The sequence below is a fragment of the Pungitius pungitius genome, chromosome 5 (genome assembly GCF_949316345.1).
Source record: "Pungitius pungitius chromosome 5, fPunPun2.1, whole genome shotgun sequence".
Lineage (NCBI taxonomy): Eukaryota > Metazoa > Chordata > Actinopteri > Perciformes > Gasterosteidae > Pungitius > Pungitius pungitius.
This window is the reverse complement of record NC_084904.1, coordinates 8683591-8705823: the sequence shown is the minus strand read 5'-3', so window position 1 is coordinate 8705823 and position 22233 is coordinate 8683591. Positions and strand designations below refer to the sequence as shown.

General features: G+C 43.0%; 1 protein-coding gene across 1 annotated transcript in view; it reads right to left on the bottom strand.

Moving 5' to 3' along the window:
• abca2 (ATP-binding cassette, sub-family A (ABC1), member 2) overlaps positions 1 to 21987 on the bottom strand; it is a 58695-nt gene extending 36708 nt beyond the window's left edge. Inside the window, exons 1-4 of the mRNA XM_037481869.2 lie at positions 21602 to 21987; positions 6491 to 6584; positions 3006 to 3117; positions 1993 to 2156 (exon numbers count right to left, since the gene is read on the bottom strand). Coding sequence (XP_037337766.2) covers positions 1993 to 2156; positions 3006 to 3117; positions 6491 to 6584; positions 21602 to 21667 — 436 coding nt within the window. The 5' untranslated portion in view covers positions 21668 to 21987. The remainder of the gene's footprint in view (positions 1 to 1992; positions 2157 to 3005; positions 3118 to 6490; positions 6585 to 21601) is intronic.
• Positions 21988 to 22233: the final 246 nt, after the last annotated feature.

Genomic DNA, 22233 nt, shown 5'->3' with positions numbered 1-22233 from the left:
TTGCTAAGTTGTTTGGAGGTTTGTCCATGTTGTTTTGAGAATGTCATTTCTGTTTCAAAAAATGAGCCAAACCAATGGAGAAAAACTGTAATAACCTTTTCGCGGACCGCAAGAAGGTCCGTTAGCACGTCAAAAGTTACGGGGGAGGGGCGTGACGTTGTTCTTTCGGTGATTGAGCTGCAGACACGTGAGTTTGTTTTCTTACGCGAATGACAGGAGATCGTTTGGTCTTTATTTTACGCAACAAAGCGTCAACTTAATATACTATTAATAACCTTCATCGGACCGCAAGAAGGTCCGTCGGTTAATAAGCACGTCAAAAGTTACGGTGGACCAGCCGGGGTTAGGGGGGAGGAGGGGTTCCGCTGGTGGGCGAAACTGCGCACTGAGGAGTGAACAATTGTAATCGAGATGGGGGCTGTAGTATTTGTGTGTGTCCACTAACATTTAATTGTCCAAGTGAAACACGTAGTACTTGTATTAGTCATTGGCGCTGTATGCGTCCATCTTTATTTCACAAAACCGCGCATCTCTATGACGTCATCAAAACATGACGGTTAACTTATCCGGAAGTATCCAGGGGCGTTTTTGATGGGACCGACCGCCACGAAGCTCTCAGTAATTTCTACACTATTTGCAAACTTTTGAGGCACTCACCAACCATGCAAAATGGTTTATTTTGACTTGTTGCCAGGATCTTCTCCTGTCTTGTTTATTCTGTGCACATGGGCAGGTGCCAATGTGTATGGTAGGTTGTGTCATCAGTGTATTAATGGGTGAGAGATGTCATCTAGTATTAAAGGGCTTTGAGTAGTCAGAAGACTAGCAAAGCGGTGTACAAGTCCATTTACCAAGTTCATTATTAAGTTTGAATGAAAAAGATTCAGCAATGTTTAGAAGTAATTTAAGCATTTATTAGTTCTGTATTTTGTCAAATTCATAGAAGCTTCCCCCATTTCTGTTTTTTCCAATTCTTTCAAGTTCATTTCAGCTTTTCTCATTTCTGTATTTTCAGCAATTTTTAAATGTATTTCAGCCTTTTCTATTTCAGCAATGTTTAGAATAATTTCAGTGTGTTGCATTTTAAGCAACTTTTTGAAATTAATTTCAGCTTTTATTATTTCTGTGATTTCAAATTCATAGAAGCTTCTCCCATTTCAGTTTTTTTGCAATTGTTTCAAGTTCATTTCAGCTTTTCTCATTTCTGTATTTTCAGCCATTTTAAATGTATTTCAGCCTTTTCTATTCTTTCAGCAATGTTTAGAATAATTTCAGCTTGTTTCATTTCTGTACTTTAAGCAACTTTTTGAAATTAATTTCAGCTTTTTGCATTCCAACGCATTTTCAGCAGGAAATGCATTTTCTAGTTTCAAATGCAGCTTTCTGGTAGTAAATGCATACTTTATTCATGTAAAAGGAGGATTTGATGAGCTAAACATACATACAAATATCCTGTTCAATACAATACAATACAAATATCCTGATGGTTAAAGGGACCTAGTGACCCTGAGGAAAGCGATGTAATGATGAAGAGGCTGGTAGACCATTGGTGGTGAACTACTTTCGTCTACGGTTCATTCTTTCTAAGGTATTTTTTGATTGGATATCAAATACCATAAAAAAACGTTGAAATAGTCTGCGGAATGCATTCAAGATTCATGGTCATTGTCTTTTTGTTTCTGCCAATGTTTTCTATGATACAGGAATAGCCAGGACATTACATAAGAGCGAGGGTTTATTTGACGTTTTTCTGGTGAGGATTTAATGATACGATATATACTGCAAACTACATCACATCATGGCTGCTGATGTTTTTTCAATCCTCCCTTCTCTGGTGCAAGCTACGTTTTCATAGGCTGGCGTAATTCTCGCTGGAAGTTGATCGCTTGACAAGCTCTGACATCTAAATGGACTGTACTTCGGACCGCTTCACTCCTCCTCACTCACTGGCTGGTGATATAGACAGGGTTAAAGCATGGCTATGTGTCACACCTTCACTGCTGTTGAAGCTGTAGTCCGGAGGTAAACGGGTTGAACTGAGACTCTCCAGGTGCTGCTGCAGCTTCTCCAGCTCTTGACCCAAACCAGACCGGTCGGGTGAGAAGAGGCGGTTCTGTTCAACCACTTCACTGATCCTGTGCAGCAGCTGGGTCACACTGACAGAGAGATTCACATGTAGACAGTAAACCTGCACTGAAGAAACCAAAAACTTCCTCAACACTTCCATTTGAACGGACTGCCTAGACTGTCCAGCGAGGGGATGGTCACTGGGGTTAGAGGTCAAACAAGTAGGAGCCAGCAGTGCTCATCCTACTGCTTGTTGAAGGCCCAAACACACCGACGCAACATCTAAGAAGTAGCAAAGACCAAGGCCCAGTGTTGTCTGAGCCAGAAGGTTGTGAGAATGAGAAGAAGCAGGAATATCCTCAGGCCATGAAGTATGCCCTGCTGTCCTCAAAAGCTCACTTTCCAACCAATAAAAAAACCACAGTAACTGCAGAAATGATAACAAAATAAAAATAGGAAGTTTATGAGGCGAAAAGAAAGTACTTCTTGATATATAGAAACACTTTGTGAGGATTCGCAGCTCTTAAATATTGTTTTTTGATCAAGGTTTTATTTAATATTCATTCAAATCAAGAGGCCTTTCAATTGTCAAACTAACGGACGAATGGTTCTTCATGAACGGAGGGCCAATTCCAGCAATATTCGAGTATTAGAAGATGCTATAGAATACAGCACAATGTATGCGATGCAAGAAGCAGAAGCATGCACTTATGTTCTTGAATGTTGCGTAGCAGCAATAGAACCTGGATCGACTTGTTTGCATGAAGACCCAACATGGTTTAGTCACCATGTAGTGACCCTGTTGGGGCTGCGCTGACAGACCGGCTCCATTCAAATAAATGAGAGGGCTACATAAATGGATAAAACAAACAAATCATTCAAGACAAACAATGTCTCTAAAAGGACCAGTTAAGGGAATGCTGATCAAGTCTACTCACGTGGAGTTCTTGTACTGCAGGAAACCAAACTCATCCCTTTGTCCATCTGGGCACAGCGACTGCATGATGGGAATAATGCCGGCCGAGGTGAGTGGGGCTGAGCTGTAAAAGGCTGGACATGAGGGCGGAAGAACGGGGACAAAAAGGAGAAGAGACAAAACCACAGACAAAGGAAGAGGCAAAGAAATACCCAGGACACAGATGGAGAAAAAAAGAGGATGAGGACCAAATGGGACCATGAGGATGAAAAAGCAGAGGGAGATATATTGTGTTAGACTTGGAAAGGAAGAGATGTCAGATGACAGCCGTGAAAGGCAGCACGACAGCTAATGGCTGCCACATGTCAGTGCTGAACACACAGGCCACTGATCATTGTGCTGCACCCATTCTGTTTTTCCTCATCTGTCTAAGAGTGCCCGGCTGGTCGAGCCTTTTACCAGGTAAAAAAAAGAAACTCCAGCTCTAGTAACCATGGTTACTGTGCTACATAGGCTTGTCTGTGTGTTTGGCCTCCTATGTATTCAACCACACAAACACGTCCTATTTTCTCCCAGCTCACTCTGTCTGTCATATCATCCACATTAGCCACTTATGGTGGACCGCAGTCATATCTGCTGCACGTATGAAACTTTTCCACCCACGTTCCACTTTATACCCCTGGGACCACTCTTATGAATCTGCATCATTTCTGTTTTCGGGTGATTCTGATCTAACACAGGAACTTGGCTTGAGAGTTGATTAATTATACGGGTGCTGAGTGAGAAATCAGCAGGCAGTATTAAACTGATATTTAAGGGCGTTTTGAGAAAGTGGGAGTCACAACAACCACAAGAGTACCTCGGGGACGCGGCCAGAATTTCCCGAGATAAAAAACGAGTCTTCAACAAAATGAAACCTGGTGGTGGGTCTGCGTGATGGAAGTGGGACTGTGAGGTAGCTAAGTACATTCAGCTCATTGACATCAGTCCTCTCTGACCAGCGAGCCGTGAACATCACCGCAGTGAGGTGTGAAACCATCAGAACACAAGGCGCTGTTCACAAACTCAGTCAAAAACGGGTCACACAAACACTACACGACACACAGGTATGGAGTGCACAATTCAAGTCTCCACAGGCAGAGAAACATTGTACCATTGGGAACATTTAGGGGATGCTGCAGAGAAATATTATCCACCAAAAGCCTGTTAGAAGCTTTAGTAAAATGTTGTAAAAGTGCAGCTCATAATACTTTAATCATTTCAAATCAGTGAACTGACTGTGAGGAAACGTTTTCTGCAACCCAAACAACAACAGGCAGGTATGAATTCCCTAAAGCTGCCACGTCTAAAGAAGACATACTGCGCCATCGTTGCTTCTGAGACTCAAGCCTGGCACCCGAAAACAAAGCTTTTGTATCAAAGCAAGTCTGGCAGTGAGGTAGCAAATAGGGCTGTAAACAATGAGGGCAGGAGGAGGAAGTGATGGTGACACATAAAGTCCATCTGTACACACACAGTCACACAATGTACCCACTGGTGGACCGTTGTGATTGACGATTCACAGATGTGTTTGTCACATACTCATATCACTCCATTTTTCCTGTGAAGTGGGGGGCGCTCTAATACGAAGATGGATCGTCGACCCAGGCCCGCTCTCAGGTTGGGAGGGAAGAGCTGATGGGACACGACATTTGTTCAGCGGAACGTTTTTAAAGTCCAGCATGCCAAAATCGCCGATCATCATGTTTCCATTTGGAGGATCTTACTTTACAGATTTACTGAGTGTAAATCCCACTGAGTCAAATTTGTGATTTGGGGGTATACAATAAAATACAAGGAAATAAATTGAATTGTAAACCAATATGATTTCTACAATGAGCCACGGAGGAACTGAGGTGTACTGGATTTGGAGGATAGCCGTCCTTGATACATGGTATAAATCAGGGTTGAGATATAAACACAGACAGAAACACACAACCACAAATCAGCATTAACAAGTTAACCAAGAGATCAAAATGTCAGTAATGTACAATGTGAGAAGCAGGTGTGAGGATAGAATTAGCCTTAGATGATGAAACTTACATACTAGTCCATCCAACACGTTGAGAACATGCATCACAGGAATAAAGAAAGACAGCCGAAGAAAGAAAGAACAGCAGGTACAAGACAAAGATGAAGTCAACGGCAAAGACAAAAATAAATCAAAATAAAATAAGAACAAACTACAACATGAACAGACGTGAACTAAGGCAATGGAAGAGTTCTAAAAGCTAAATAAATGACTGAAAAGCTTCAGCACATGATGAGAGGCAAATCCCATGTTTGTAACAGCAGCAAAGTATACATTTAAAATGCATGGCATTTTGCATTTTTTTGGGAGTCACATTTGGGTTTTATATAGAAAATAACAGGATAAGTGGTCCGGTGTGTGTTATCTACACCTTACACAACATGAATCGGGAGAAACGTCTTCATGGGGATGGTTTCCAGCGTGTATTTATGGGTGAAACTCAAAAAATTTCAATATAGTGCAAAAGCTCATTACTTTCAGTAATTAAACTTAAAAGGTGAAACTAATATATTATATAGACTCATTACATGCAAAGTGAGATGTTTCAAGCCTTTATTTGATATAATTTTGATGATATGGGTATATAATATATACTGAATGTAAAGGCTTTTGCACGATATTCAAATTTTTCGAGTTTCACCTGTAGATCCGTTACCTTACTGGTGAAGTAAAGAACTAATTGGATTTGCTTGGTCTGTCTCTATGGTTACACTTCTCAGTCATTCATTAAAGACCAAAGGTGATTAAGCGTTGTCAGTCATTGGTCACTTACGAATGATATTTTGCCAAACCTGCCGACAGACCAAATAAAGCTCTTTGCTCATCCTGTCACGACCCCAGCTCCCTGAGCATGTTTCCATGTTGTTTTTCATGGTTGCCAAGCAACGTGGAGAGGCGGAGAGTTCCAGGCCTGCGGCCAATCAAGCCAACACACCTGATCAAGATCAGCCACCCTAGTTAAGCTGAGACCGACATCCAGTCCCTGCCGGATTGTTAGACGAAGTAGTACGTGTGCCTGCATTCGCTACCACCGCTACTTACTGAGATCCCGAGAATCCCCTTGAGGAACACTAACTTGTCTTTTGTCCTGTTTTCTAGTTCTGCACCTGGGAAAGCCGTCAACCGCACCTGGCCACGGGGACGCCTCCACCCCACCACCTCACCTGGACTCGCCATTCTACACGTTGGTCTACTCCTGCACTGTGTCAATAAAGACTCTTTGTTTTCACCTCAAACCCATCTGGTCTGGTCTGCGTTTGGGTTCCATCAGAGGAACGTGACACATCCTTTGCAAAAGGGAACAAGCAGTGTCTGAAAAGGTTTTTAAATCCTTGGTAAATGTCCCTCTGCTGACATTATCAAAAAGTGCATTCATTGGGTTCTCCTTTCATTCTTTGACAGCACAATGGATTTGGTTCATGGGCTCGTCTGCCTACCTTCCTTGACAGGCATCGCTGGCTTCTTCTGCCTCAGACCCAGGAGGATGAAGAAGAGGACGAGCGGGATGAAGATCTCAAATGCCAGCACCCACTGAAGGAGAGAAGGACAAAATAGACCAGATTATTGGAAGGGGAAGCAGGCCAAAGCTGAGTGTAGTTTCAGTGCAGTGACCCTGCTGCCGGGTCGACTTCAGTGGAAGTTCTTCACCATGAAACCGCTTGTCAGATCCCATCTCTCTGCTCATGGATCTCACTGTTGAACAGATTGAGTTTTCCTACTGTAACAAATTCATTCATTACATCAGGGAGGGAGTGAGAAAGACTCCATCTGCTGCGGAACACCACAGCAAAAACCTTTGGGTGGATGCTTCCTTAGTGTTCACAATAAAACTATGACAGGTTTTAGCATGTTTTTAAATACTGCACCCTCTATGCTAAAACACACACCTAAAGACTATGTGTGTGTGAGTGACGAGTCTACCTATATTAGATAAACTCATCATTAGATTTTGGCTAAGAAGAAACAGGTTTATTGCCAAGAAGGTTTTAGCACAAAAGAATCCACCTTTATATATCGGAGCATATTAGTATACTAAAAAAGTGGCGGCGGGCATCCAGACGCTAGATCTAGACTTTGATAAAAAAAAATCGGTAACAAAAAAAGCTGGAGATAAACCACGCCCCCTTTCGGGCGCGAATTAAGCGGGAAAAAATGGGACGCGAATGAGGCGAAATAATTACAACTAGTCAGGTGAGTAAACTCGGGCGAGTAAAGCGTTGTGAAAATGAGTTCATCCTTTTACATGCATTAGGCATCTAAACCAAGGGCAAAACAACAAGCACTTTGACACCTTTAATCAGTGACACCACGTTCTTTTTCATAAACAAAAATAGGACACACTAGCAGTTAAATGAATCTAAAATTGAGAACTGGCACTACAGAGTGACTACACTCGCTGCTCTTGGCTCTGATATTTATTGTCCACGTATTGTTTTGCTTCAGTGAGCAGAGCAGAGACAGTTTAAGGAGATTGCAGAGTAAACGGTCTGCCACTGGAGTGCATACGTCCCGTCGTCAGTGAACCATCGGCCGAACCGCCAGCGACACCCCCCCGCCTCCCCATCAGCGCCACCCCCCCGTCAGCCGTTCGCGCCGATCTTCAGTGTCCCGCGTTCGGTCGAAGTCGGCAGTATCTGGCCGAACCTGAAATGAGTTTAACACCCCTGCTTTACTGAATCCACAGTTCATGCCATATTTAGTGGTTGTAGTAATGTTTAAAATGTTTTATTGGATGATCTGCACTAAAATCATCTATCTCTTTTATTTTTATTTTATTATTTTTGCTATTACACTTTAAATTGTAATTCCTTCAATTAAAAGCAACTAGATTGAGATTTATTTTCCCTTGTCTTCCTTAACTACACTAGAATCCTGCACCCCACTCAGCTGTTAAAAAAGTAACTAAGTAACTTTTACTCATTTTTAATGAGCTACTTTTTACTTTTACTTAAATTTTTAGACTAGTAACTTTACTTGTACTTCAGTAAAATTTTACTTAAGTAACAGTACTTTTACTTGAGTACAACATTTTGTTACTCTTTCCACCTCTGGCTGAGGGCATGTGACAGTTATGTTGCATTAATTTCCAAGTTTATGAATTTGTTTTGTTTAGCCGTTTAACTGGTTAATGACCATCCTTTTTATTACAAATAATAAAACCTTTTGATACCGGAACCAAGTCTCGCTTGTCTGCCTCCTACTAAGTCCAGGACTCACTCTGTCGTGGCTTCCTCACAGGTTGTCAATAGATTAAAGAAATTGACTAATTAATCGCACATTTTGAAATCCATTTGTCTCGATTAATGATTCATTTTTATTTTGTTGCATTAATTCGGTCACAATAATCACCTAGATTAATGCGTTTTTGTTTTAATGGATTTGTCTTCTTAACGTTTGAATTTATTATTAAGTGCATGGCTTTTTTTTCATATTTCTGGGCTATATAGGGTCAATATGATAACAACCCACAGAGCTATGCATTACAGTAAAATGTAATGCATAGATGCATTACAGTAAAATGTAATGCATAGATCCGTGGTGTGCTGAACAGACTGATGAACAAATAAAATCCCTGTCTTCAGATCACATTGCTGTATCCCACTGCTGTGATGACTCATAAAGCGAGTGTAGGCGCAGTGTGACACATAGATGAGCAAATCTTTGTAGCTTGTTATCTTTTTAAAACACCAGCTATGATGTGTTTCTTTGTGTAAATTAATTATTTGTATGTCTCATTTGTTCTCAACATTTTCTCAAGTCCAAGTTAGGTCACGTTGATCACATTTTTCTAGTTTTGTTCACAATTTCTATCAGTTTTAACAACATTTTATTCAACAAAGGCATGTGGTGACATCACTACCAGGCCCAATGGGCCAACCAACCTGATCAGGGTTGGGACCATGTAGAAGTTTATTTGAACCGCTTATTTTGACCTGAAGGTAAAGTGTACATCTCCAAAACATGTCCGATATGTCGATCGAAGTCGGCAGTATCTGGCCGAACCTGAAATGAGTTTAACACCCCTGCTTTACTGAATCCACAGTTCATGCCATATTTAGTGGTTGTAGTAATGTTTAAAATGTTTTATTGGATGATCTGAACTAAAATCATCTATCTCTTTTATTTTATTATTTTTGCTATTACACTTTAAATTGTAAAGGTCTTCCTTCAATTAAAAACAACTAGATTGAAATTTATTTTCCCTTGTCTTTTTTTAACTACACTAGAATCCCGCACCCCACCCAGCTGTTAAAAAAGTAACTCCGTAACTTTTACTCTGAGTACATTTTTAGACTGGTAACTTTACTTGTACTTAAGTAAAATTTTACTTAAGTAAAAGTACTTTTACTTGAGTACAACATTTTGTTACTCTTTCCACCTCTGCTTAAAACAAAACTGGCACTAAAACGGGAAGGCTAAGGCAACTAGCAGTCAAGTTAGCTTAGAACAAGAAACGGTAACAGATAAAGCAAGTAGCAATCAAGTTTCAATTAACAACAGCAGAAGCAACAACAAGTTTAGCAGACTAGCTTGGTTAAAGAAAATATACTTAATCTGATTTTAAGTCTCCTGGATGTCTGAAGATCTGGTAGAAGAGAATGCACACTGCCAGAAGAGAGTTACAATAGTCTAGGCGAAAGATGACGGAAGAAGTGTCAGCTAAATGACATGTCATGTAATGTAATGCATAGACCTCTGGGAGGGTTCATAGGAAACACTTCGCTCCACTCTCTCTCCTTCTATGAGAATTCACATCTCATTGATGCACATCACTAATTCAGGTTCTTTGCCGGAGTTTTTGTGGTTTCTCCCATCGCAGATTTCCATGGATCATGGTTCTTTTTGTTGTTAGAGCTGTGGGTATACCGGTTCAAACAGTATACCGGTATAAGATCTCCTTATGAATTCTTTATTTACCGTTCATACCGGTGTTACGCCATAACAACTGACGATGAATTTATTTTTACACGTCATCGTCATCGAGGAGCACCTTGGAGCTACTCGTCTCATGTGTGTTGATATTGAGTCATGGTAATAACTTATTAACAGTAAATAACCCACAACAAAAACTCAACTTGTGACACACAAACACTGTTTGTAACACTAATAATTGTACATTTATAAAATTACCCTGCCGAACTGCATGCTGGGTACAGGCCACAACAAGAAGTAACGGTTGCTACATGAAAACACGGAAAAGAGCGAAACCCAGAGATGCACCAACACAACTTGGGCCCAGGAGAGGAGCTGTGTTTGTTTGGAGCGTTTTTGGAGCGCATGTACCGGGATACCGTCAGAATGTTTCTAAATATTGTGATATGAATTCTTGGCCCTACCGCACATCCATGGGTCTCAATGATGGCAAATGTCCACAGAGCAACTCACAAATGCAAACCGGAAGATTCACAATTGCGCAACTCGCGAAGCTACGGGTCCAAAGTGAGCAAGCAGTGGCGTCTGGTAGCGACAACACTCTGCTTCTAGTGTAAGTGAAACAAGTTTAATGTACCCCCCGCCCCGTGTTGTAAGACATGACATGTTCTTGAACCATGAGTTATTAGTTTTGATAGGTTCACGTTATGTTCCGTGAATTATTTGCAACTTCTTATTCAGTTTAATCTTGTAGCTCCATTAGCTTAGTTAGCTAACGTTAGCTAGTGTTGGCCACAGTTTCTACATGCGTCTACATTTGTTTCTTCTCCGTAACATCTTAAAATGAAACTAAGTTACAATTATTGCAAATAACTGATGATTGACAGAGTCTGTTGCCTAGCAGCACTTGTTTGATGCTCTCCAAGTCAACGTTACATACTTAATATTTCATCTCTATTTGCACCTACTTGTTTTGTATGGAGGACAAAAATGAACTTAAGTATAAATAAATAAATAAATGTATCAATGTATGAATGTATATTTTCTGTATCTGACTTGTCTCTCCTGATAGAGGTAGTAATATATTATATAAAAACTAATATAAACTAAGATATTATATATATATATATATATATATATATATATATATATATATATATATTAGTTGAAGGTAGAGAAGGCTATTATTAGTGGAAGGTAGAGAAACAATCATTATTAAAAGAGACAGCTGCCAGATAATAGACTAACAATGAAATGCTTTGTTGTGCTTCTTGGTTAGAAAAAGGCCGGCTGATCCAAAAAGCTGATCACCAACCCTGAGCATGTCACGGTTTGGGCTTTCTTCCTGTTCTAGTTTGTGGTGTCATGTCTCTTGTTCCTGGGGTTAGTTTCACTTCCTGCCTTGTCCTGTGATTGTCTGCATTGTCGAAGATTGTTTCCACCTGTGTCCAATCACCTGCACCTCCCTTGTGTATTTAAGCCCTGTGTGTCTGGTGCCCCTTGTCACGTCATTACATGTTGTTCGATGTCCCCTGGTGAGTGCACATGTATCTGCCGGCTTTTTGTCCACGATTTGGGAATTCATTGAGTAATACCGGAAATCTGCATTTGAGTCCTCCCTCCCTCCCTGCCTGCCTCAGTCAGGCATTCTGACAGAGCATGGGTTAGGAGTGCTTGACAGATGTGTGAGGAAAGGACGAGTTGATAAAAGCCCCATCAGGATGTCACATTGACAGAAAACAAAATGCTAGTTCAATCACACACGTTGGTTTTGATGTACAAATACCTGTAATGATACTAGTTTTTCATTCTAGTTTCATGACTTAATATCAATAGCAGGTTAGTTCAGAGTATCAGGTTGAGGCCTTTAGCAGCATGAATTGATATTACACAAGCTGATGAATAGCACACTCGTTCACTGCACATTCACCCACAAACTCTGCAGGACACTCCTTCACTGCACATTCACCCACACACTCTGCAGGACACTCCTTCAATGCACATTCACTCACACACTCTGCAGGACGCTCGTTCACTGCACATTCACCCACACACTCTGCAGGACACGCCTTCACTGCACATTCACCCACACACTATGCGGGACACTCCGTCACTGAACATTCACCCACACACTCTGCAGGACATTCCTTCACTGCACATTCACCGACACACTCTGCAGGACATTACTTCACTGCACATTCACCCACACACTCTGCAGGACACTCCTTCAATGCACATTCACTCACACACTGCAGGACACGCCTTCACTGCACATTCACCCACACACTCTGCAGGACACTCCTTCAATGCACATTCACTCACACACTGCAGGACACGCCTTCACTGCACATTCACCCACACACTCTGCAGGACACTCCTTCAATGCACATTCACCCACACACTCTGCAGGACGCTCGTTCACTGCACATTCACCCACACACTCTGCAGGACACGCCTTCACTGCACATTCACCCACACACTATGCGGGACACTCCGTCACTGAACATTCACCCACACACTCTGCAGGACATTCCTTCACTGCACATTCACCGACACACTCTGCAGGACATTACTTCACTGCACATTCACCCACACACTCTGCAGGACACTCCTTCAATGCACATTCACTCACACACTGCAGGACACGCCTTCACTGCACATTCACCCACACACTCTGCAGGACACTCCTTCAATGCACATTCACTCACACACTGCAGGACACGCCTTCACTGCACATTCACCCACACACTCTGCAGGACACTCCTTCAATGCACATTCACCCACACACTCTGCAGGACACTCGTTCACTGCACATTCACTTGGCAGAAGTGCAAAAGTGCATCTTAATGCAGCTCTGTGCATTGTGTAAGTCTAAAAGAAGTTATTAAGTGAATAATTTTACTTTAAAATTTCATATTTTCTTAATGGGTTACTTGGTGTTAAATTATGTAATTATGTATCTTCATAATGAGAAGTAAATGTTATCATTCATACCAAGTGATGTCAACTAAACATGTGTAGTGATTGTAGCATTTGACACAGCAAAGTTAAATCTACTTGGATAATACCAGAGGTGTCAAGTTATTGGGGCTAAAGTAGCTAGTTCCTTCAACATTAAATGAGAAACTTGTGAGAGGACAGGGAATCATAGCTGATCAGTATGAAGGACACAAAATGAATTGAATTGAAGTGAGGGTGACACGGTGGTGTTGTGGTTAGCACTGTCGCCTCGCTAAGGTCCTGGGTTCAACTCCACCCAGTGGTCTTTCTGTGTGGAGTCTGCATGTTCTCCCTGTGTCTGCGTGGGTTCTTTCTGGTTCTCGGGCTTCCTCCGACAGTCCAAAGACATGCTCTGGGGATTAGGTTGATTGGGAACTAAATTGCCCGTAGGTAGATGGATGTGAGTGTGAATGGTTGTTGGATTCTTGCCCTGCTATTGGCTCGCGACTGATCCAGGATGTACCCCGTCTCTCACCCAAAGTTGGCTGTGAAAGACTCCAGCCCCCCTGCGACCCTGAGTACAGGATAAGTGGTTCGAAGATGAATGGATGGGTGAATTAAAGTAGCAGAGCACGCTGGGATTTTTGTATTAATTAAAGCTCAAATATTAAATTCACCGACCTACTGGGAGGTGTTAAGTAAGCATGTAGTCTGTGTCAGTGACGTGCAGTCTTTATTGGTAGAGGATTATATGGTTTCTATGGTTAACCTGTATGCTCCTCGGCCCATGCTTGAGGCATTACAGGCCTCTTTCTCTCATCTACATCCAGTTGCAGTCTTAACTATCAATGATCATAATTTAAATCTATTTGGTAATTCCAGTTATGAGCTCTTTATCCCAGCAGAGAAGATAAATAAGCACATCCATCCTGGTATGCTTGCTAAATGACCGGCTCTCTGTCGGCACAATTTGATATCCCCACATGGCTGTCTAGGTCAACCACGAGATGCTGATTCAGGTGATATTCTCGGTAGGTCCACCAGCTCAGAGTATGTGTGTGTGTGTGTGTGTGAAGGATGTGCTTTGTGTTTGGCTGCTCTTCAGCTGCTCGTCAACGTTTGTTCCCCCTCCTCAGCATCAGCATCACACCTCGGAAAGGTCTATTCATATGAACATCACACGGATTTTGCCCTTACAACCAAACAGTGTTTCAGACCGCCAATTCATTTCACTGCTGATCAATCACTCAAGTCAACAATGCTAAAACAAACCGGGCACTCGGAACTGCACTGGTCCTGAAATTGTTGAGCTCAGCGGACCACGCATCTTAACAAGCTTTTTAACCTCTCTGCTGGCTGACAAAGTAGCCCTCCAGACCATCCCGACAGAGGACAGGAGGACGGGATGAGTGATTGACAGAATGACAAATGACGGAGGACAGAAGAAAGGAGGATTGAATGACAGAGGACAGGGGAGCAGGAGACGGGAAGACAGGAGGAATGCATAACTTGAGATATTATTTATCCTATTATTTTAAGATCACTATTGCTCCAGAAACAATTACATTTATATCTTGTATTGCCTTGGTGTAAACAAAAGTTTCTCTTCATCTCCTTTAATCATCAATGTCAATGTTTCTTTCTTTGATGTGCAGGTGACCAGTGGGAGCTGATCCAATGCCCCTTCCCGGCAGGATGGGGGTCACACATTTGTCACCTTAGACTATATAGCTGTAGAAGGAAGGCTTTGAGTAGCCCTGAAGCATGACTTGGGTGTGTTTCAACTCTGCTCCATACTTGCAAGCATCTAATAAATGTCCTGTTCAATAATTTTACACCGGTGTGGAGTAAAACCTTTCTAAATATATTAAAAAAGCAATTATTAAAGACTTCTACTACATGTACCTTTCTGATAAAGTTATCTTGACACTTTCTCATTTAGGAGAAATTCATACTTCCTGTTAACTTCTAATTAATATCTTAACACAAGCAACACAAGTTGCCCTCTCCTGTCCTCTGTTCCACTGAACCTTTGATACCAGAATTGTTTTTCTTTGTCTCATCTGTTTCTTAATCTAAGACTGTTTCCGTGGTGTAATTCCCAGGAGGAAGGAAAGAAGGAGCTCTCAATAATTCATAGCTGTGTGAATTTGCTGCTGCCGGTCCGCCATCACAAGCTTACAGACACAAAGTGGCAGCTTTCTGCCCGCAGTGCACTCCCCAAGTGGGCTGGACCCAATAGTGCCTTTCGCTGTGTGGATAGCCTTTGAAGCAGAGCCGACGTCAGCAAAAAGAATCTCAGGGTCACAGCTAATCCAGTTATTTTAAGTCCAATCACATCCTTACTTACCTTGAGATAAAAAGATGTTGAGTTCTTTCAGTTGTTATGTTTTTGACTACATCTTATTTTAAAGTGAAGCTACGCACAGCTTATGTCCAGTGTTTCTTGTTTCTAACAGTTTTATTGAGGGATTGAGATTTTTGACAGTAATCTTTTTTTTACCCCACTCACCAATCTTTGTTGTGATTCAATTTTTTATGAATATTCAAAACAACAACACATTGGGGTCTACCTGACAGGAAGTTCAGCATCCAGTTGCAGACGACAGGTGCCAGACCCAGAGTGAGGAGTTTTACTGAGAGTTTGTGTTGGATGATTATATTGAAAGCTGAAGATGTGTCTTGCATAGGTGTCCTTGCCCTCTAAGTGCATGAGGGTTGTGTGGATGACGTTCACTGCATTGTCAGTGGACCAGTTCTGTCGATACGCAAATTGCAACGTGTCTACCGTGTCTGGGATCATCTTCTTGATGTGTGTCACGGCCATCCTCTCTAAACACTTCATCACTATTGGGTGGGTGCAACGGGACAATAGTCATTCAGGCAGGTCACAGTGTTTTTCTTTGGGAGGGGCACAAAGCAGGTGGGCACATGAGCTAGTGCTAGTGACAGGTTGTAAAGATGATGAGCAGGCCCTGACGGCACGCTTGGAGATGTTGTCTGGGCCAGATGCCTTTCATGGGTTTGTTCTTAGAACCACACGCGGTTCTACTGTTGTCACAATGAGTTGTGAGTCCTGTGTGCATTCTGTGGTCAAGAACCCTTCCTGTGTTTTGGTGAGGGCCTCAAAGCGGGCATAGCGTGGTTGCAAGCCCCCTGCTCCCCTGTTGGTATCCTGTAATGTGTTGCAGGCCTTGGCACATGCGTCAGGAATCTGCAGTGGAGTAGAATCCCTGCAGCTTCTGTCTGTTTTGTCTTTTGGCTCCTCTGATGGATCGCTCAGGTCATATCTGGCCTTCTTATAATTCTCAGCGTTGCCTGAGAAAAATGCAGTGGAATGGGCACATTACAGTTAATCCAGGGCTTTTGCTTTGGGTAAATCCTGTAGCGCTTGGTGTGCACTATGTTCTTGACACATGTGCTGATGTAGCCCATTAAACTGGATGCATATTCCTCTAGGTCCACTGTAGAGTCTTCCTCAAAGAAGCAGCTCTCAACGTACCACAGTCTGTACTCCCAAAGCAGTCCTGAAGCACCAGTTCAGTTTCATCATTCCACACTTCAACAGTTCTATTTACTGGTGGTGCCTGTTCGAGGCGTTTTCTGTACCCGGGGTACACTGAGTGAGGAACACTGAGATGTGGTCGAATTCCCGCCACTAGCTGTAAACATGGTCCAGAGTGTTATTGTCCCTTGTTGGAAAGTTGATGGGGAGGACACTCTTAATGTCACGGTGGTTGACATCTCCGGCAGCAGCAATCACAGCATTCGGATGTCCAGTCTTGTGTTTACTAATGACGTCATGCAGCAGCCCCAGAACGATAGCGGAGTCCGCGGAGGATGTGAACAGCCATAAATGATATACATATGCAGCTTCAGTTGGCCTGAAGCCAGGTTTTCATGAGAATTTAGAGCACAGCATTCTCTCAGTTCACGCTGGGTGAAATCTTGGTTCTCAGTATGATGTAAAGGCGATCGGAGAGAACAAGCTCCGAGCAAACAGCTGGGAGCAGCAGTCTTCCAGAAGCAGTTCATGTAGAAGTCGGTGACATTCACCAAGCTGCCTCCGCCTTACGGATGCCATTTCGTGGTCGTTTGGGGATCCGACGTGAGTAGTGCCACAACATAGTCGTTATTTCTTCTATGGTTGATGCTTAGGGAAAAAGATTAGGGAAAGTTGAACTATTTACAGGTTGATAAGCCATGCCCCCTTTCCGTTGTGTCTATGACGCAATGCATGGTAATTGACCATATGCGGCATATTTAAGACGTTTGAGGCAATGCAAAAAATGTGCGATGTGTTTGGTGTGAATACACCATAAGGCTATGTCTGGGAAGAAGTTAGATTAGTGTTGTTTATGTGTTGGTTTACTGAATTATTTAATGAGCGATTGTGTATATGATTTTGTGGTATAACATATATTTGGCAAGTGGGCCCAGAACCTGGTAAACGCTGTCTGTTGGTTTACTAGATCCATCCCCACAAATTTGAAACCTGATCCTGTTCAGAGCAGCGGAATTCAGTTCTCTATCTCTAATATCGTGACTGTGTGCTATCATGTCTCCCTGTGGCGGCTTAGATCTGCTTTGCTTTGAGTCCTTCCTTCTTTCTTTTGTTCACATGTCCCCCCCCACACATAGATTTACCTACAGGCTACATTCTAACTACACTAGGAACACACGTAGTGAACAAACACAGCCTCCTAACAACACCTGTGCCAGCTTGCAGCCACACCTGGCCTGCCATGTGGTTGATAGCTTAGCTTCCAGCTTCCCCTCCTTATGTCACAGACCCCCCCACACCACCATATACTCACAAACTCCTCCCCCTCTACATCGCACAATACATGTTTTATATTTGTTGTTTAGATGTTAGGACATTTTGTATTGATCTGATAGTTGCAAGTATTGTTGGAAGTTAATAAACCCTGTTATACTTTAAGGGGCAGCTTTCGGTGACATAAGCGCTGTGTTGGTGGCTAGAAATAGAGTCCAGTGTTGGAAATGAAACCTTTAATTACTTGCTATTAATGAGTGACCATCAATTATGAGACTTGGTTTATAGTTTGGTTATAAGTCCCTTTTGAGGGTGGTGGCCTGTTATTCATTTATTTTCTGAATTGTATTATTGCTAATTAATAATTATATGATTTAGTTACACTAGCTATTAACCAGACAAAGCCCCAACATTGTTCCTAAGGTACCGATGCACATTGCACCTGTGATGTCTATCAGAGAATCCAGTCTGCAGTGTAGTTCATAGAAGTATGACATTGAGCGTCACAGAAACCAATTTTCCTAGATTTACTTATCAGAGAATAAAAGCTATAATGAAAGAAGGTTAAACACTGCTTCAAAGGGCCCTCCAGAGAAAGAGCTGCAGCACAGATACCTCACAGGATTTAGAGATAACCTCTATTCTCTCCAGCCCCAAGTCTAAGAGAACCAGCTGGTAGTCTATTAGACTTCACAGATTGTATTTATAATTAATTTAACTGTCCGTTAACCTTCTGCTACAGATTTGCACTCTCTCTAATCTGTCAGCAGCAGCATCATCCTTCATCGCCTCTCTCTCCCAACGCTCTCTCTCTTTCATCCCCTCCCTTTCTCTATTCTCCTTTGCCAATGGTTTCTAACTCTGCTGTGGTGCATCTTTGCTTTCTTACCTCATTTATATACTAGTGCCTGCTCTCTGCAATCTCCATAGATACCAGGTAGAGCTCAACAACATGGACAAATTAAACAAAAAAATCAGTGATATTCTATGGTTGACTAAGTTCTACAAAATGAGCCTTTAATAAATGATTGTAACCCATCTCCGGTTCGGGCCAGATACTGCCGACTTCGACCGAACGCGGGCCACTGACGATCGGCGCGAACGGCTGACGGGGGGGTGGGGGGGGTGGCGTCGCTGACGGGGGGGGTGGGGGGGTGGCGCTGGCGGTCCGACCGGCGGTTCGCTGACGTCGGGACGTATGCACTCCAGTGGCGGAGCGTTTGCTCTGCGATCCCCTTAAACTGTCTCTGCTCTGCCCACACGTGTGATCAGCACACATCTCTCAGGATTGCTGTCTGTCCCACTAGTTCCTCTTCATGACGGCAGCAGTAGAATTATAAAATGCATTTAACGGATGTGCACAAGTAACGAATGACATCTTCTTTTTGGAACAAAGAGCACCAACATTTAGTGTCTTTGCTTCAAAGTGTGAGCAGGCTTGAGAGGTGATGTCAATTTCTGAATAGTACAACAAGTCAAAGAAATGCATCAAATAAAGTGTCAAATGACAGTGGATTATATTCAATATTTCATTGTAGGTAAAAACCTTAATCATTAACTGACGTCCTTGACCAAATAGATAACTTCAAGTATTTTCTGGTAAATCATTGTTTAATGATATAATGTCATGAAAGAAAAACAAGACAACTTTAATCAGAGAATTGGTAGTTTCATCCGTGTCACAATTGCAAATCGTTGCAATTGTGTACAGTGCGTTAACCTTCAATTCAAAGAAATCCTACATGATATATTTAAAGAATACATAAAAGCGGTAAATGGATGCTCTTATTTGGGCAAGAATCTGCCAGTACGGACCAACACGTGGGATTTATGCCATCTCAGCTAAGTGCTGACTTCCCTGTTCTGCTCCAATCATCCATCCTGTGGAAGGCTGTAATGAGGCCAAACGGGGGCAGCGTGATTCTAAATGTATAAACAGAAATGACGCAGCTGTTACTATTCGTATGACGGAGGGTCCTAATGCATCTCTCTTGCCTCCTCAGAGTTTGATGTCTGAAGGTAGATGAGCTAAAAATAGCTGCGGCCCGCCAGCAGCCAACCCCTCCACCGGGACACTAGCAAAGGCATCTGTGGGGGATAAAAACCAGGCTGTCTGAGGACAGATTCAGCTTCAGCTTTGGAAAACAGCACAGACATCACTAAAATAAACCGCTGTCAGCCACTGGGGGCTCTGACTGCCAGAGAAAGACATGACTGAAGGCATCAATCAGACAGCATGCTTGTGAGGGTCATCACGTTGGATGAGAACAAACATCTGGACAGTGATTATTCCTCAATACTGACTGTCGATTTAAAGGTGATGTTGTTGTGTAAGAGTGATAAAGATTCACAGGCTGTGTGCATAGGTTCTAGGATTTATATAAACCAGGGCTGGGTATTGCGCTTGATGAACAGAATCCTTTACGTTGATGGCATAAGAGTAGTTTCCAGTTTGGGGGGTGTGTTTTTCAGTGAAGCAGGGGAGCTTCGTGTTTAATGCAGGGATGTGAAACACAAAGTGTAGTCACCTGGAATCATTTTGTTGCAGTTAGCGAAATATTTTGGTCATGGTTAAAACAAACCACCGTTGACGAGTCCGAGGCTACGTGCACTCAACCATCCATCCTGATTCCAAAGAGCGTTTAGTGAACAGCCACTACTTCCCTGATCAAAGACATAAACCTATAGGTAGTTCAGTATTTGAAATATCTGTAAGTAAGTAAGGTTAAGTACCTTGAGTCAAGATGGTTCAGCTTAAGGGAAGCCACCTGCCATGTGTTGGGTTCCCTTGTGTGCTCTGTGTGTCTCTGTGTCTGCTTGTGTGTGTGGATGTGTCCACCGAGCTACTCTCCATCATTTCATCACTCCACAGCATATCCAGCCCTGTTTCTCATCCACCTTCAGCGGTACACAGCGTGTTCTAGGTTGTGTGAGTATTTTAAGGTCATTTGAAGTATTGACCTCCCTGTCTCCTTGTCTGGATCATCTCCTGGTCCCCTGCTCTGCTCTGGAGCGACTGTGGGTGAGTGGGGAGCACGGCCATCCTCCAATCAGAGGGTTGGTGGTCTGATCCCAGGCCTGGCTAACCTGCATCTCAATGTGTGTGTGCAAGACACATTGCTCCTGTAGCTGTGACTACAGTGTGTGAATGTTAGTTACTGATGGGCAGGTGTGTCTGTGTGTGGTAGCTCCTGTCATCAGTGTATGAATAGGTGAATGATGACATGTAGTGTTAAAGCAGGTTGTAAATGAAACTGCACTTTGTTGTTTCTTGTTCTTCTGCGTTTGTATCCTTATGGTTGAATTGCACTTATCTGACTTCATGGAAGAGCCAAACTACCCAAGGAAAAGGCTCATTGTGAGCATTTATTCTAAACCTATTCAACGGTTACAGATAATAACCTCAATTCTCAAGTCAAACTAAAGGGTCACCAACAAAAAGTTCTATAACGTTCCTATTCCCACAAATATTAGCCTATGAGATATGCAAATGCAGGTGATGCAGGTGATGCTCAGTGCGCTGTAGTCAACAGTGATAACTTGTCATGCATGTCTTCAGGTTATTACAAATTATTTCCCAAATGATCCTTTCTGGCCATCCTGTGATCACGACAGTTGACATGTTGTGCATCTGGTGACACGTGACAAACTGGACCCTTGACGAGCTCATGGCAGCCCACCCAGTGAAGGCCTGTGAGCACACAGCTGCTGCTGCCCCAAACAACCACCTGTTAGACCACAACACCTGCTGCTTCCTACCAGCACCTGCTGCCTATCACCATCATCATCATCATCATCATCACCACCACCATGACCATAATTCAGCGACATCATCATCATCATCATCATCATCATCGGTTCAGACGGAGACAGATGGCGCTTCCCTCAATACCGCAGCCTGGCACGACGGGTCTGTCCCCTCAGAGACCGGCACGTGTCAACCGACGGGGTGTCTTACCGGTCCCCTCCTCTTCAGAGAGATGTTCTTCCACAGCAGGAGGTGGAGCTGGTGCAGGAATCCCATTTTGCTTCGGTCCCGTTGTGTCACTCAACGGAGCAGATTAGCATGCCGGTACCGGCGGTGGCCTGTAGCTGAAGGTAAATAACCGGGGATTCTGTCCCGGTCCCGAGCATCCCGTCCGAGCCTGTTGTTGTGCTGCTGGGACGAGCAGGTTCGGCGGATGACGAGGATTTAGACGCTGAGCTTACTCGCTTTGTCGAAATCGTAACGGGACCGATTGGTTCCCGTCTGTCATCCTCCGGTTTAGTGCAGGAGTCCGGGTTGGATCAGGAAACCGGAGGGGACGTCCAGACTGCCCGGTGTTAAGCTAACTGGAAGAATAAAACCACTTCCGGCCTGCCCTTTAGAAACAAAAGCCCCGCCATCTTCCAGGGAGCTGTGGTGAAGGAGCTCAGATGAGGGTTTTATTAAGAAGAGCCTTAATGTCTGCTCTCATTTGAATAATTACATATAATTTGTGTTTTAGTCATTTGATGGGACTATGCAGTGTTCCACCATCCCCTTCTATTGGTGAGCCTCATAAATGTTTTCCCCATGGACCCCGGAGCATCTCTCATGTCCATCCAGTC